The 17554-nt window shown below is 35.1% G+C and overlaps 1 protein-coding gene across 1 annotated transcript in view; it reads left to right on the top strand.

The window, feature by feature from the left end:
• The window catches only part of LOC128558331 (endothelial zinc finger protein induced by tumor necrosis factor alpha-like), a 30309-nt gene extending 14860 nt beyond the window's left edge, over nt 1-15449 (top strand). Inside the window, exons 2-3 of the mRNA XM_053547256.1 lie at nt 6123-6347; nt 15380-15449. Coding sequence (XP_053403231.1) covers nt 6123-6347; nt 15380-15449 — 295 coding nt within the window. The remainder of the gene's footprint in view (nt 1-6122; nt 6348-15379) is intronic.
• Nucleotides 15450-17554: the final 2105 nt, after the last annotated feature.

Here is a 17554-nt window from a genome sequence, read left to right as displayed (position 1 = left end):
TGTGATCGCACTCAGATTACGGGTATTAAAACAACGTTTCGATTTTTGCATAACTTTCGGCGTCGAAGATTGTCACTGCACGTTTCAGCATTTGTTATAGGTATTAAATAGCTATAAAGATAGTCACAGTGCCAGCGTGATATGTCATGCATAGCAGTATCTTTTATCATTTGTCGGAGTATGGTCAGTCAGTGGAAAAGAAGATTATTTGGGACAAATTAAAACTAAGGTCAAAAGTCCAATAGGAAAAGCCACATACATTCAAAGAACGCAGTACCCTAAACAGCACTCAAAATTGAAATATTGGTTTGTGTAAATGTAAACGTGTACACAATACAATACAATACAGTATTTTTTATTTAAAGTCGGCAAGACATCATAACAAGAAACATAAGCTCGAGAAGAGCTTTTATAACCGACTGCTATAACATATACATTGTATTAAATTAAGCACAAAGTAAAAACTGAGTGGATTATGCTAATCATGACCAGAGGCCTAAAAGTTAATTAAGAACTTACGGTTAAGACGGACACAAATCTGAAACTGAAAGGGAAAAATGGACACAAATGTGTAGACTAAAAAACTGCTAAGAACGCGTGTCCCTTCAAACCAGGTTTGAGGAGAACAGATTAGCATGATCATCTCAGATAATGATCATCTCAGATTTGGAATAAAACAAGCATATATAATTATATTACGGAGGCAAGCATGAAACACACTTAAAACAAGAAGGCAAAAATAAGTTATAAAAAGCTAAAAAGGGTCTTAGAGAAAAAGCACTTAATAAAAAGAAGCACATGATATATTTACTTAAGGACTGGAATAAGAATAGTAATTTATAACTGAATTTGGAGAAGCATGCAAAAATAATCAAACAGACAAAATAAGCAGAGGTTGGGAAAGGCAAGCATATCACTGCAATGTGGACAAGTTATACTTGCCGACAAGCCACACAAGTACATTCTTTGCCTGACCAGAAGGATATACGATTTTTAAAATTAATAAAATTAGTTTTCATGTAACGAGTACCACAATACAGGGGCAGCACACCTAAAACTGTTCTGAGGTACATGCAATATATAAGAATATCTAAAATAGTATGAATTTGAACATTTATTTACTAGGTGCCAAATTGTTTAAAATTCTGAAGGTTTTTATAGCCATTGTTCGTTGTCTTATTACATGCAGTGCTGGTAATTTTGCTTTAACTAGTAGCTGGTCATAAGTACTAATATAATAATCATATACAAATCTTAAGGCTCTTTCTTGTATTTTCTCATTTTTTTAGTATTAATTTTGTAACAATACAAAAATCAATTTCCACACCAATTAAAAACTGTGTTTCATATGGTACAAAATAACTATGAATGAGTCCAAATTGTATTATTCGGCGTTTCCCGACAACATTTGTTCGAAACCGGTGAAGATCTCACCATCACTCGTCTCTTTGTCCATTTATATCATAGCTGGATGTGATATAAATCAGGCAAATAAGAAGCCTGTACATCGCCGAGTGAATTCTCATCTTCGATTGTTTACAATGTTTAGATGATCAGGGTCGGCAGATGAATTCTCAACGCTGAGTACGATGAGCGTCCAATAAATCCTGTTTGACTAGCGAACAAAGCCAAGCGTCTTCCGGATATAGACTCAGTAAAATATTTCGAAATTATCCCTTTAGCAGCATTTGTCGAGAGATCATGAATGGTAAATTGTTTATCTGTGCCTAAAAAGTTAAAAGATGTAAAATGATTCCAGGAAGTGTGTCCAGTTTTGATGAAAAATGTATTAATTTTGGAGACAATGAATTTTATATTTTGGGCGGTTGACGCATGCGCTGTACACACATTGACTGAGCATATGTATACATTTTAACAAACCATGAAGCCGTATACATGTGTACTCAATGACTTTACAGAAGCAATAACACCACAAAAAAAAAACACCATTAAGGTCGCGACGAAACGGGACACTTGACGTATAACATACCAGTCCTTCCAAAATGGGGATTTGAGCGCTAGCTATCATGGAGTATCCAACCTGTTCCGTCATTGCACAATCAAATACAAAAGCGTAGTAACCAGCTGTGAAAGGACTGAAAATTAAACATGCAGTGTGTCTCAAAACAATGTGGTTATAGCCTCTTGATACTTTTAACGAGACATGAAGTCATTTTATCATCTTTATCCACTGGGTTACAGTTAAACTTACTTCTGTAGACACAACATTTTATGACTGTTTGCAATTGTTTATTTTATGCCAAAGCAGTTTAGTTACACAACGTCTGCCAGTTAAACTACCAAGTGATCATGGATAACTATCAAGTTCTAGCATTTCCTCCTCAAAGAAATCGTAACGTCCCTACCTGAATCAGAGATGAAGACAACTGAATTCTTGTGAATATATTGCTATTTTCTTTGAATCTACCAACATAAGTCTAAGATGGAGGACATTGTGATGAAAGAAGTATGGATGTTAGTCTGATCAGCATTGGAAACATTCGCCTCTCTCGGAAAATAAATATACTACTGATAATTGGAGTATAATACTACACAAAACTGTGCGAACAAAGGAAAACAAGACATAATATAAAAGGTATGGGTATTTTGTTTAAATATTGCTTGTGAGTCAGTCATAAAAATAGTTCATCACACTTTTCTCATGTAAAGTACTATGTTCCTTTAAATTGAAAGATTATGAGAAAAAAATTGCTTGATGGGAAAGCGCAGTTGTTCTGAAATATTTAATCTAAAGCAGATGCAACAATAAACTTTCGTCTTAACGTCCGAATCCTCTAAATACAGCTTCATTTTGTATTCTATGATTTGACTTGTTTCAGTCCATTCTCTGTTTCACTTGCATATCGAAGCGCAAATTGTTAAATGCTCTCTAGTTAAACTTATCATTAATTGTCTTTTCCCAGTATAACCATAAAAGCAGTATCACATACAAATTCTCGTTCTACGTTGCTTATTTTCGGCTGTCTTATTTCTTATACTTAATATATTATGTTTTACAGGCAATATAATGTCATCGGTAATCATTAAGGTCATCTGACACAACCATCATTTAGGGGCTTTGACTATTTTTCCCTCTATATATTTTACGATACAAGTTCGGGAATCTACTTCCGCTTCCTGTGAAAGTGCAATAAATATCCCTTTAGTTCTTCAAATTACTTGGAAAAAAAAAACTTGATGCCATGCAGTCCAGTGTAAAAACATGAGTTCTTGCAATGTAAACTTTGATGATGGGACGATTCGTTAAAACTCGGCGCCGTAGCGACGTATAAAATCTTATGCAGCCAATGAAACCGTTCGACACATCGTTAGTATATGCAAGTCGGGAAAAGGTTGAAAACATGAACCTAAGCTTTTCTTATTAAACAAAATATTGAAACATATGGTTTTCTCCATTGTAAATATAGTTAAACAGGTTAAGCACATCTTCCGATCTGGGTATATTACCTCAATCGGGGGTGTCCTACGTGGGTGTCTTACCCCAATCGGGGTAATACAGGAACAACAGAAAAGCATATACCAGCTTACATACAAACACTTTGCCAGAAACCGCTAAGTCGAAAAAAACACGCCCGCTTAGCTCAGTAGGGAGAACGCTGATCTACGGATCACTTGGTCGTGAGTTAAATCCTTGGGCGGGCCGTATGTTCTCCGTGATGATTTGATAAAAGACATTGTGTCTGAAATCATTCATCCTCCACCTCTGATTTATGTGGGAAAGTTGGCAGTTACTTGGAGAGAACAGGTTTGTACTGGTCAGAATCCAGGAACACTGATTAGGTAAATGCCCGCCGTTGCATAACTGAAATACTGTTGAAAAACGGCGTTAAACCAGTTAAACCAAAAACAAACAAACTTAAGTCGAAAAAGAGGCATAATTTAGTAAAAAAGCAAAAAGAGATAAGGAACCTATGCAGTGTAAGTCAGATCACCACAGTTAACAAGTGTCTGAAGTTTCAATCCATTCTCATTAGTGTGTACTGAGATACCAGCTTACATACAAAAACTTAACCAAAACATTGCAGACAAAAAGGGCATAATTTTGTAAAATAAAATAGCAAAATAGAGTTATGAAACCTAAGCAATGTAAGTCAGTTTATCTCAATGAATAAGTGTGAAGTTTCACTCTATTCCCACAAATGGTTACTGAGATACCAGCTTACAAACAAAAAACTTAACCAAATCGGGACGCCGACACCAACGCCGACGCCGACGCACGGGCAATAGTTCAAATTTGCATCTGGAATGTGAAAGTACAAATAAAACATTGTGCAAATTCAACTCATCCCGCTCAAATACTTTGATTAATTTTACAAACACATCGGTGCATCATGAGCGTCAGTAACAGTTCTCAAAAGAAATCGGAAATAGTACTGGTTTTATTGGTCGTTACAAAATGTATATGTATTTCCAGATATCTTATTTTCAGACATTTTGTTCGGAATGTGCTTTTGGTTTAAAAATTAATATGAAATATCATTATTAGTCCCTACTGGTTGAAAACCAGTTTCGGGGACTATAGGAATGCGCTTTTCCGTCTGTCCGTCCGCAATTTCGTGTCCGGTCCATAACTCTGTCATTCATTAAGGGATTTTAATATTACTTAGAACAAATGTTCCCCATGATGAGACGACGTATCACGCCCAAAACCCGGATCCCTGGCTCAAAGGCAAGGTCACAATTGGAGGTCAAAAGTCAACAGGGCTTTTTTTCCTGTCCGGTCCAGAACTCATCCATGAAGGAATTTTAATATTACTTAGCACAAATGTACCTCATAATAAGACGATGAGTCATGCTCAACTTTCAGACCCCTAGCTTAAATGTCAAGGTCACACTTGGCAGTCAAATGGTAACACCGCATGAACAGGGTCTGTTTCGTGTCCGGTCCATAACTCTGTCATTCATCAAGGGAATTTAATATTACTTGGCACAAATATTTCCCATGATAAGACGACGTGTCGTGTGCAAAACTTGGACCCCTAGCTCAAAGGTCAAGGTCACAATTTGAGGTCAAATGTCAACAGGTTTCTTTTCTTGTCCGGTCCATAACTCTGTTATCCGTCAAGGGATTACAATATTACTTGGAATAAATGTTCATCTTATAACTGTTGTGGGCGATCTTCCCGGTGAGAATTATAACATTATTTTATTACGACCCTACATTGGCATATATTAAGCATGGCACATTTTGTCCATAAATTGTATTGACTATAAGGTGGATTACTTTCAATCTTTCACAGCTGACATGACATGATTTGCAGAAGATCGTAAAGGGTGCTTTGTGTTTTAATGACCCTTAATCATTCCCATACAGTATGCTTTGTTAATCCAACTTCTCAATCAAAATAAATTTGAATTACTTCGAATTTTTTCAAATGACCAAATTAGATTTACCGATGGTCGTAAAAGCAGCACTTTCGCCGTTATTTCTTTTGCTAATTATTGTTCTTTATTAATTTCAAGTGAAGTGCATTTAGTACATTAATAAATTGGCCACTTCCTTTTTCGTTTTTTTTTTAATATTCGCATACACAAAAAGGAAAGTTTGTGACAACATTGCATTTAGTGCTAATTCTTGTTGATAAAAGTTCGTTACATTTCGGAATGTGAAATGAGGCATTGCAACCTGAAAAGACTGCGCTCGAGCTTCTAGGGGCCACTGTCTTGATTGTAACTGATTAAATATCAACCTGATTATAATTTAAAATTGTTGTTACCAACATTTTGTTACTAGGCACGTTTTTGTTTCGACGATATTTTTGGTAAACATGTATTTCATTGTATCGAATATCCTATACAGCCCACAGAATATCATTTTACTGAGCCTGTAAATGGCTTAAGCCTTTTAAGAGAAGAATCGGTCTGCGATATACGCTTGAAACCGATTCTCAACTCTTTTGTAGATCGAAATGGAATAATATTGGCAGGCTTTAATTCTTTTTCTGTGTCATTTGCTTTGCAACAACTAACTGAGAAACGTGGTTGTGTCAACATTTTTGCATACATAAATAAATAATTTAACCTTACAAATTATTTAGTAGTCTTTCGTCTCTTTAACCTAAAGTCTTACCAAATTGATATTATGTTCATAATGTTTTCAGGATGTCGACCACTTACTTAGGTCGACATAAAGCGAGGAGACACCAAGGGCCGAAAAGTTACGCTTGTGCTAACTGTGGCAAATCTTTTGCCACACAATATGAGGCGAAAGCTCATGAAAGATGGGAGGAGAGTCCAGCCATGCCTAAGTCTGACGCTTGTGGCATGTACTTTCCGCGGCAGTTTCAGCTGCAGGAACACCTAGCAACACATTCAAGTGAACACAAGTACATGTGTAATTGTTGGAAATCACATAAAACATAAATCCAGCCTCTCCCGACACGGGAAATCTCACACTAATGACTGAGAAGTAAATTCTTCTATTCGAACCAGTTAATCTAAAGAGGAAAGGAAAACACAATGTTTTTTTATCTCAATCACTTATCTTTTATTTCTAAATCGTCATAGGAAAGACAGTTAAAGATAGTTATCGTTATTTTATAATATTAGGTTATTTAACATTGTTCTGTACAATACGGAGATATATCTGGACGAGTACCCAGCTGAGAAAACCATATTGGAAAAGCCGCTAGGCGAGTTCAATATGGTTTTCTCAACTGGGTACGAGTCCAAATATATCTCGTATTGTACAGTATAATGTTAAATAACCTTTTTATTCTATATCTATTTTATCTTACTATAATAATAGTTTAAATTAAAAAATGTTTCACTGAATATTGTATTCCTGCCTTTTCTGGTTTTTCCCAGCTTGGTATGACGTAATATACGTAATTCATTGAATGTTGTTTTTTCTGCGTATCATCATTAAAACAAGTATATGGTGCAACCTCCCTACAACAGCCATTTGGCGATTTGGGTGGTAATAATACTTGGCTGAGATATTATGCCCACAAACGTCAGCAAGTTTGGTGAACATCGGATAAAAACTGTTCGACTTAAAGAGTGGACAAGGCTAAATTCCCCGTTTTTCGAGTAATTCAAGGACTATAATCAAAGAGTGCTTGGTACAATTTGGCTGGTTATCGAAATTGGCCGAGATGTAATGCCCACAAACATTGTCAGCTGGTTTGGTGAAGAGCCGACGAAAATTGAATTATAGAGCAGGCATGTTTTAGATGATGACCGCCCGTCCGCTGCCATTCATAATCTTCTCCATTTTGTTTCTTAACCGTTAAATAAAAACTACTAAGGTACCTATTCAGACAGTCAGGGCTGATACCAATTTCTAGGTTTCGTCCGGAACGGCTTCTTTTAGCGACTTTTCAAATATCCCAACATCTGATGATCCTTTTTATAGTATTTTTAAGGTTTTGATTATTAACGAACGTGTTAATATCTAAATCAGATAGCAGTGTTATCCCTTGAATCGTTTTTGTTTGTTGTAAACAAAAAAACTCAAATTAAATCCAAATTTCAAGACGCATAATCAAATTCTGTATATAGAGCGCCTACTTCATCCGATTTACATTCGGAGCATTTTCACGCGTTTCGGGCTGTATTGTATGTTTAACATGGGACTGTTGAACCGTCCAAATACAGAAAATACAGGATTTTTGTACGCACGTGCATCCAAATACAGTAATATATTGTACGGTCACGTGTTGCAAATAAACGTTCGCGATTGGATAGATAAAATAGGTATAGAATAAATAATAATATTTTTTATTTATTTATTTTTCAAATCTTCATGTTAGGCTAGACAAGCAAGCATGTGTCTGCATGAATCTTTTTTAGTCGAACTCAGTAACTGTAATTAGAATGCGATTTGAAACAAAGTGCACATCTTGATCTTGAAGCGATAGGCATGACAGCACATGTAATTTAATTCTGTATTGTTCATATCAAACACTGTGACAGTTCAGTTATATGACAATTGCACCGAACAATTCAGTCTACTGATCACTAGTCATTGCCTTTGTGCCGTTTCATATACATACCCTTTGAAAATTCTTATGCAATTTGAAAGTGAATTTTCAATTTTGAAAACGCGTTTCTTATATTTAATAATCATTATGATTATTTTCGTAAAACGTTTCTGAATACTTTTAAAAGTCTGCAGTGAATATCCTTTCAAGAAGTTACGAACATCTAAACATGCAAGCTATTTGACAAACATGTTTGTGTGACATTAAAATTGCCGGTTACGTGATTCTTCATAAAATGGCATTCATTCATTCATTCATATTGTAAGATCTGAGCTTTTTTCAAAACGTTTCTGGAATTACAAACGTGAGTTGATGCGCGAATGTTTCTCATCGATACAAATATAGCTCCTGTTTCAAAACGAGCTCTCGGTCATTAGAAATGTAAAAACCATTGTTCCTGCACATAATTATTTAAGCTTGTTTGTAGATCATTTGTTCCTATAATACATCGTTTTCAAGCATCATGTAAATTGTGTGCATGATAGCTTTTCATATGTAAATAATGTCACATAACAAGCAATACCTTAGCGTTGAAAATTTCCGTGCATACTGTGATAATACTCTCTTAACTCATAGCATCAAACAGACTGTTGTGATATTTAAGACAGATATGTATCAATTCAGTGAGTAGTGGTTAGTGAAATAGTCGATCATTGTAGTCGTATTTTTATTCTGAATGTTTGTTCCTTAATCTTATAGATACATCATCAGTTTACATTGTAATCAATATTTTATTTCCGTGTAAGGAGAAATTTATCCGTGATTATCTTTGATTCTACTATTCAAAATTTGGTAAGGGTCTCTTTTTCTGCGGGTATTTAACAAAACGATAAAGTAATATCATGCCGTTTTGACCTGTAAAAATTCTAGCAAAAAAACGCTAAATCATTTTTACTTCGGGTTCAACTGAAAAATTATGAATGTAAATGGTTAAAAATAGAATCAATAATCCTTACCTAATTTTCAGTAGTATGTACCTGCTCAATTAAAACACTGTGATTATGATTATCTGTGATTAAAAATTTGATGATTAAAGATTATTCAAATGGCTTGGTTTTCAAACTCTTAATTCCTGCACCAGGGTTGTGCCTAATTATTTTATAAAATAATTAATTAATTACAATTATTATTTTTATCTTCTAAATTAAATTACAATTAATTACTTGGGTTTTGGGACAAATAATTAATTTATTACAATTATTCTGGACAAGTAATTAATTATATTTAATTTTCGTCAAATCCTGCTTTAAAATGTCCACTTGTATCTTTCGGCAAAATAAAATATTTCAATGCAGCCAAGTTCATGGTGTGCTTAAGCAAACCAGACTAATAATGTGTTTCCTACAAGGTGGCCTGTGTATATGAAGTGGCACTTAAATTCACTCAGAAATCACTCTTCAGTTATATAAAATCATTTTATGTTGATAAACAGTACTGGATAAAAACTTGTTTCCCTGCTATTTTCAATAGATTGAAAAAAAAAATGGCAGAATGAATTACTATTGGATACATTATTTTCATCAATACAATATTTTCTACAGAAAATATAATGCAAATGACAGATTTTGTGTGGCAACCACAATTAAATTTATTACAGACCAGAAATGCACCTTAAATCTATAAGTGATGGAAGAATACAAAAGGTGTTGGCACCTTTTTATTTACAGCACAATAGTATGTCTACTTTACAGTGTGACATTTCACCTGAGCACTAATAGATGATGCACAATAATTAAGAATAATTAGATTTAATTGACAATAATTGGTCAAATCTGAGTCAGTAATTAATTACAATTGCATAAATTGACTTTTGTCTCAATCAATAATTACTTTAAATTATGTCAAATTTGTTAATTAATTATAATTAATTAAATTATAATTAGGCACAATCCTGCACCAGCGGTCGTGTAGTAAATATTCGCCGCCTTGAAAATGCTTATAAATCAAAAGTATTTTACATAGAACCTGCAAACCTCACATAAGTATGCGCTTTACCTTTCTTCCCATATATGTATTAATCCCCTTGACCCAGTACGAGTAAAGGTAGAGTTTTTTCTCGCGATCCGATTGTAAAAAATGAAATGAAATGCCTTAAATAGACAAAATCACCAAACCTAACATTATTATTTATCCATGATCTTTGCTTAGAATTATCCCGCTTAACCAAGTAAAGTGACAGTTTTCCCCTTTGAATTGGAAATAATAGAAATTCTGATGGTTACTACTTAAGCTATTGATGGAACTTCAGGGAACTTTATACCAAGATAGATACTTGTAGAATGGAGGCGCATGTAAGACTTTCATAAGGTTCACTTTGGATGCTGCTAAGTTATTGCCCTTTGTTTACTGATAAAAAAAAATATCAAGCGTCTATTCCCATTCTCGTTGTTGTTAGTATTTTGCTATCATTCCTCCTTGCCTTCTCCCATCGATCTCAAGACTGCATTTCAGTCCTTTGACACCTGCTCCTCTTTCTCCTCCTTCCCTGATTATTCGCTCCTCAGAATCAAAGAAGTGGTCACTGAATGAAGTGACAGTTTTATAAAGGTGTAATTCTTAAGGTGATTTCTTAAAGGTAATTTCTTAAGGTGTATATGTCAAGACAATACTCATACAAATATCCGTGTCGCAAACTAGTCTTTTTCGGTCTTTTAAAAGGTTAATTTATTGAATTTGCGAAAATGTCCCCCGTCTTTAAAAAAAAAACAAGCAAATTCTTGGAATATAAACTATTTGAAGAAAACGCCAGTGCGATGAAAACAGACTTACTATTTTTCCAAAGTCGACCTTGAAATGTAGTTATATGGTAAGAAGCGTCAATTTTCCACATAAAGTGGAAGTTAGTGCATTTCAATTAAATCAGTCAAATTAAGTATTTCACCTTAGGTAAAAGATTCTGCGGTTTACAGTCGGCAAAAAGCTTTCAATTGTCATGACCATTTGAATTTTACCAGACATATAACGGGATTTTTCTTACAGCAAGCAGTATAAACATGGAAAACTTAAATGAAGCAGGTTAATGAAATACAAAGGACTTCAATCCACTAACAAATCGTTAAATCATGCCCCCGTCTTAGCAAAAAGAAAAACGGTACCCCTGCTTAGCAATTTCATAAATCTTGCCCCGGCAGCTATGGAAGGCTTCTTAATTTTTGTGTTAGGTTTAACCTCGCACCGACACAACTTAAGTCAAATGGCGACTTTCCAGCTTTGAGGGCGGAGGAAGACCCCAGGTGCCCCTCCGTGCATTATTTCATCACAAGCGGACACCTGGGTAAAACCACCGACCTTCCGTAAGCCAGCTGCATGGCTTCCTCACATGAAGAATTCAACGCCCCGAGTGAGGCTCGAACCGTAATTTCTTAAGGTGTATATGTCAAGACAATACTCGTACAAATATCCGTGTCGCAAACTAGTCTTTTTCGGTCTTTTAAAAGGTTAATTTATTGAATTTGCGAAAATGTCCCCCGTCTTCAACATCCTCATATTTGAATTCAGATGTATGGTTGCACTTTTAGAGAAAACGAGCGGACTTTGAAACAAAAAACTTGTAGTTGAGTGTTGGATTTTCATATCAGATGGCACTCATCTACGATTGCTTTTATTTGAACAGGTTGGTTAAAAGCTATTTAAGAAAATGTTACCTTTACCGAGGAACCCCCATGTTTTTGGCTCCCCTGTTTGGCGAAAGAAATCACGTGGTACATGCACCCTGACTGATAAAATAGTAAGAGTAAATAAAAAAATAAGTCATAAAGAATGCTATAATTTTTATTAATTATAACTTCAACAATAAACAAACCATTTTCAATGTAACACAAAACATGTAAAATGATCGAAACTAACGAATGGCATGTCTTCAAGACATTTTTTCAAATGAATGGGATAGCTTTGGTGTGATAAATAATAATTGAGGCACACATAATTTGGTATAGAATAGGACAGAATCAAGTATGATATGATTTAATGATTTTTAATTTTTTATTGTCATAAATATTTCAATATTTATGTGCTTATAGTTTAATAGGTATATAATGCACTTTTTGTCCGTATATTATTCATTTGCGTGCATAATTGGATAATAAAGTGAAATAGGTGACAAATGGAACAGCATAGTGCTTAGGCCTTCCATATAAGATTATAAAAAGTGGTAAAGAAGCTGGATATATCATTTTTTAAGCTGATAACCAGACCTTTCTTAAATTTTGGGTTACAGTGAAATATTTTTTGTTGAATTCTGGAAAAGCTCTGGAAACGACCGACTGCTGTTGCACCTTCTGTTACCGATTCCATCGCTCATATAATCCCAGTTGTTGGTTTATAGTCATAACATAGATGTCTCTTGAAATGTTTAAATGCATTTTGTTCCGAAAATTGAGACCAAAGCTGCTGTCAAAAAATACAGGGTTAATCAGCTCATCGCTGTACATATTAATAAACAAAGAACAAGTTCTTGTAGGCTGTATAAAATATGTGCAAGCGGATATTGTTACACTTTGTTATTTCTGATGAGGCTGTGTTCTACCTAGGCGCGACATATGGGCACAGGCGGAATTGGTTAACAGAAAGTGTTTCAATGATCGTAAGACAGCTTGTTATTTTTCTGCATGAGTTTTTGCTTGGGATGGAATGTCTGGAATGTCGTTTCAAAGAAATACTGAGACTTGAATTGTCTTAAAAATCGAAATGTGATATAGAAAAGGCTTCAATGAAAATAAAACTTATTTCGACCATTTGTGGAGAAGACGATATGTAATCAACAGAGCGCATGTAGATATAAATATGAAAAAGGTCATACGACAGAATTCACTTTAATAACAACTGAGGAATGATTTCCACGGTCTCTGTATGCAGCCGCAATAGCCTACACACCTGTTTGCAGAATGTCATCAGAGCGTGACCTTGTTAAACTTTTATCGATAGAGTGATAAATTACGTCAGCCACAGTGTGTAATTAGCAATTTATTTGATACATGAAACCATTAGCTTGGAAGTTTGGATTTCCGGGAGAAACAATTGATTTCCGTATGATCGGGGGTTGGACCGAAAATCCATGAGGACCACGGACAGATCGATCTTGGAGACTTGACATGTATGAGCCTATCTTGGATTATTTGCACGTTAAGTTCTTAACATTATCTCATGGACAAATGCAAACTGGACTAATTAACTATTTATACTTATTTTCCATCTTGGTCTAAGCGTTGCAGAATAATTTGTTATTGAAACGGATCTCAGATCGAACATTTGTTTCAAATACAGATCATTAACCATGTACGTATGTTTGTAAAATGATCAAATATATGTTGAACATCTGTCGGTTTGTGATTATCGATTGGAAAAATGTGTGTGTTTTAATTCACTGTTGTTTAATGTCCACAAATATATAAATTTACAGTTTACAAAAGAGCTGTTATAAAGCACATATGCTCCCAAAAATGGTCTGTCCCATTTCCATTCCCGAAATCAATATGACCTTGCCCTTTGATGTAGAGTCCAAACAATAAGGGTCATCTACTGACCACATGCTGTTGATTGTTGAATAAGGCGTCCTTGACTTTTTACCTACTGTCCAAAGCAAAATAGAAATTTTGTTATGACCACAGGTAATTATCAAATGATGTTTGAACGCCAGAGAGTTCTTAAGTAACTGAGTAGAAACCAATTCCAGTCTAGAGGACATTGTGACACAGACATATGACAAAATGGCCCTAAAACAATATGGGCTATTTGTTGTAAGCATGTAATCATCCTAGGAAGTTCTAGAATGATCATCCAAGGCATTAAGTTATTAAGCAGAAAGCGTGTGTTTTTAGTTTAGCGCCGTTTTTCAACAGCATTTCAGTCAGTTAACCCGATTGTTTACAAGGTTGATGTCAGGTCATTGCAAACACAATGTCTTTTATCCATCGTCACGTACCCCCGGATCGAACTCATGACCTTCCGATCAGTAGATACGTGCTCTCCCCCTTGAGCTAAGCGAGCGGACAGGGGGCGGGGGGGGAGGGGACGGTTTTCAGTCTATATGTCACATTGATCTTTCCCTTTGACCTATTTACCCCAAATAGCAAGGGTCATCTAGGCGTTTAATGACTGCACGTAAATGCGTTTTAAAGTTATTAATGCCCATTTCTTTGCTAAGTCACCGTAATCTTGCCGAGAAGACGTACATACAATCCGTTTTCTTTATGCCGCGTCTTTGTGGGGAATCAAAGCAGCTGTCTTTTTTAATATTTGTTGAAGTATTGTTATCATCAGCTGTAAATCATTTAGAATAACCCGCATAGACTGCGAGTAATGTTCAGGTGCAATTATGGAATAGCGTTTCATCGTCTGATACCGTCAAAAAAGCACCACTGTTTCTCTCAGCAACACAGACATTTATAGAATGGCTCCGACGGCGAACAAGATTTATAGCCTCTGTTTGTACATACCTTGCACTGGTCACATTTTTACGACTGCAAAACGTTTTTTTAAATACATTTCTAAAATTTGAGCCAAACAAGGCATATATGCAAACGTTAACTGAAAAACTTATGTAATATATCAACTGGAATAGAACTTGAATCGTTGCTTGCACAGCTGGTGCTGTACTTTCTCCTTTAGTAAATGATCCAATCAGCAACATTAGTCGTATCACGTGACTAGGTACATTCAAAACAAAAAACATACATGAAACAACAAACAACATTTTGGTCACTTTTGCAATTGGTAGTATTTTCTTGGGTCTTTGTTTATTACGTCTCAACTGTTCCATAGCACTGTCGTGTAATTTACGGACGTGAATGATCTTAATCATTTTGTAAGCTATCAGAGACAATAGTACAAAAATGATAACAGTTGGCACGACTAATGTCAAAAGCGTGTCAGAATACACCAATATTTGAGTCAAAGATGAATAGGAGGGGTTGTGGGAACAATCTTCGTTGATAATCCATAGTGAAATGTTGTAAACTCCAAACGCAAGCAGCAATAAAACTATTATGCACACTCTTGAGATTTGGTTACAACACACACGACGGGCAATGTAAGGATTATGTATTAGTAAGAAATTCTCTGTTGTAATGAAAACACACAACCACACGGATACACAGCCGCACACGTACGTCATTAAGATAATTAACTGGCATACTCCTTTAATTTGACTTAGCCTTAGGTTAAATGTACTCGATGTCCAAATTAGAAACAAACTGAGCAGAAAGCCATTGTCACTGATCCCTCGTGCAGCAAGGTATAGCGAACATGGTGCGTTTCTAAGTGGTTTCCTTAGAAACGTGATCGTTGATAAACTGTTTCCAATTAATCCTACTATACATATAACTGGAAGGCAATATTTCTCCAATTTGATCATGGTTGTGTATGATTGATTATAGGATGATGTTGCAGATAGACAAGTCTCATCCGTACAGTTGTCGTTGCGAGACGTTAGATTTAGCAGACTAGAAGCATCTTCCGGGAGGGTGTGTAACGTTTTGGCCATTTGTATCTGAAAGCAGACAATATGATCCATGATCTAAAACTAATATTACACACATACATTTCATAGTCTGTTCACGATATTACATGTTACATATAATACGAACAAATCAATACGAGAATTTATACGAAATAAATCACCAACACAAATATAAGAAAAGATGGCGGCTTGATTTGAAGTAACAATATTTTTATTTTTATGCAATTAATTTTTCACTGTTTTGAAATATCAGCAATATTGTTATAACTGTCACACAAAGAAAATTTTAAAAAAGCATTGAAATATATGTCATCGAAATTCTGATTTTCACACAGATGATATGCAGTAATGGCAAATGAAATTTTAAAAAAAGAAATAAAACACCGTTGAAATATCTTTTCTTCAAGATCTATTTAAGAAATAAATGATGGGTAACAATTACTTATGTATGAAATATCGTATTGAAGAACAAAACATATTTTCACACAATCTGTTCATCCGATAGTGAACGCCGCCTTTAGGAATAAAAGTTCGCCTAATGGCATATAAATTGTCAGAGGCGGCACTGGTCTTGATACAAAGAAAGGATAATGTGTTTATATACTGATTAATATAACTCTGACATGCAAGATTATTTCATAATATAGTGTATATAAGATGCTTTTCGAGTGTTTCGATGAGAATTTTTAAAGGAACACGTTTTTATTTTCGTATTAGCTAATTCGTCAAGCTATTGATGACTCCGTATTAAGACATTAAAAGTATTTACAATTAGACAATAAATGCGAGCCAGACTGAGATATATCATACAGTTAGTTTCACGGTTTTAGTTACGGGTTCAGACTATGCAAATGACAAATGGTATGGTGGCATATTTTTGCCAGGAGATAGGTAGGTAGCCATCACGATAATATTGTAAACTTTCCAAGAAATATGTTCATTTTTCTGAAATCTTTTCTGCAAACCATAATAGTTTCTAGCTGTTTTATTTGTTTCCTGAAAATATTTTAGCGTAAAGCTTCGCGTTAGTGCTTGAAGCTGACCTGAGCTACTTGTTAGCTGTCACGATATATTTTTAACTTTCCAGAAAAGTTGTGCATTTTTCTGAAAACATTTTCGCAATAAATTATTGTTTTCAAGATAAAACTTATTATTTCCAGGAAATTTTGGCTATTGATTCAAAGTCAACGAATTGCATTTTTATCATTTTATCATTTAACATTTAAACAACCCTGTCTTATTCAGAGTCTCGCCGTTGCTAAAAAAAGTTTTTTTTCTCTTACTTAAAGTTGAAAAGCACCCTACCTATATCGTGTGTGTGTGTGTGTGTTCGGGTTTAACGTCTTTTTCAACAATTTTTCAGTCATATAAACGACGGTGTCTACTTGTAGCAGTCAGCACAATGCCCCTTTATAGTGCTGCCTCACTGGAATATTACGCCGTAGACACGTGGCATGATACCCCCAACAAGTCACATTATACTGACACCGGGCTGACCAGTCCTAGCACTATCCCCTTAATGCTGAGCGCCAAGCGAGGAAGCTGCTAGTATCATTTTTTTACGTCTTTGGTATGACGCTGCCGGGGATCGAACCCACGACCTCCCGCACTCGAAGCGGACGCTCTACCACTAGGCTACCGAGGCGGTTCCTACCTATATCACTCGTGTTACAACTAAAGGAGACAGAGATAAATTCTGACATTTTTGACTGCAGAAACATTCTACAATGAAGAAATTAATGATACTTCTAATAGTTGTTAACTGACACCTTTAAGTTCAAGCCGATTTTAAGACCTTGTTTTTGTTTGTTTCAGGTTTAAGAAGTTTCAGTCATATATTTAATCTCAAGAAAGTTAGAAACGTTGCCTGTTTTAACAATTAATACAAATGTTGCTAATTTTGCTTAGTTTGATGTATGTTATATATCTGGGCTATGTTTAACGTTTTACGTGCAGAACTTCCTTAACTGTAACTGACGTACAGCAATACACATACGATTTGATACAAATAATGACATTAAACACGATCACCAGTCACATATTTCAGACTTCTCTTAATCAGGATGCATCTTTAGGTTACCTTCAACTAATA

This window comes from Mercenaria mercenaria, chromosome 7 (genome assembly GCF_021730395.1).
Source record: "Mercenaria mercenaria strain notata chromosome 7, MADL_Memer_1, whole genome shotgun sequence".
NCBI lineage: Eukaryota > Metazoa > Mollusca > Bivalvia > Venerida > Veneridae > Mercenaria > Mercenaria mercenaria.
This window is presented reverse-complemented; position numbering and strand designations above follow the sequence as displayed.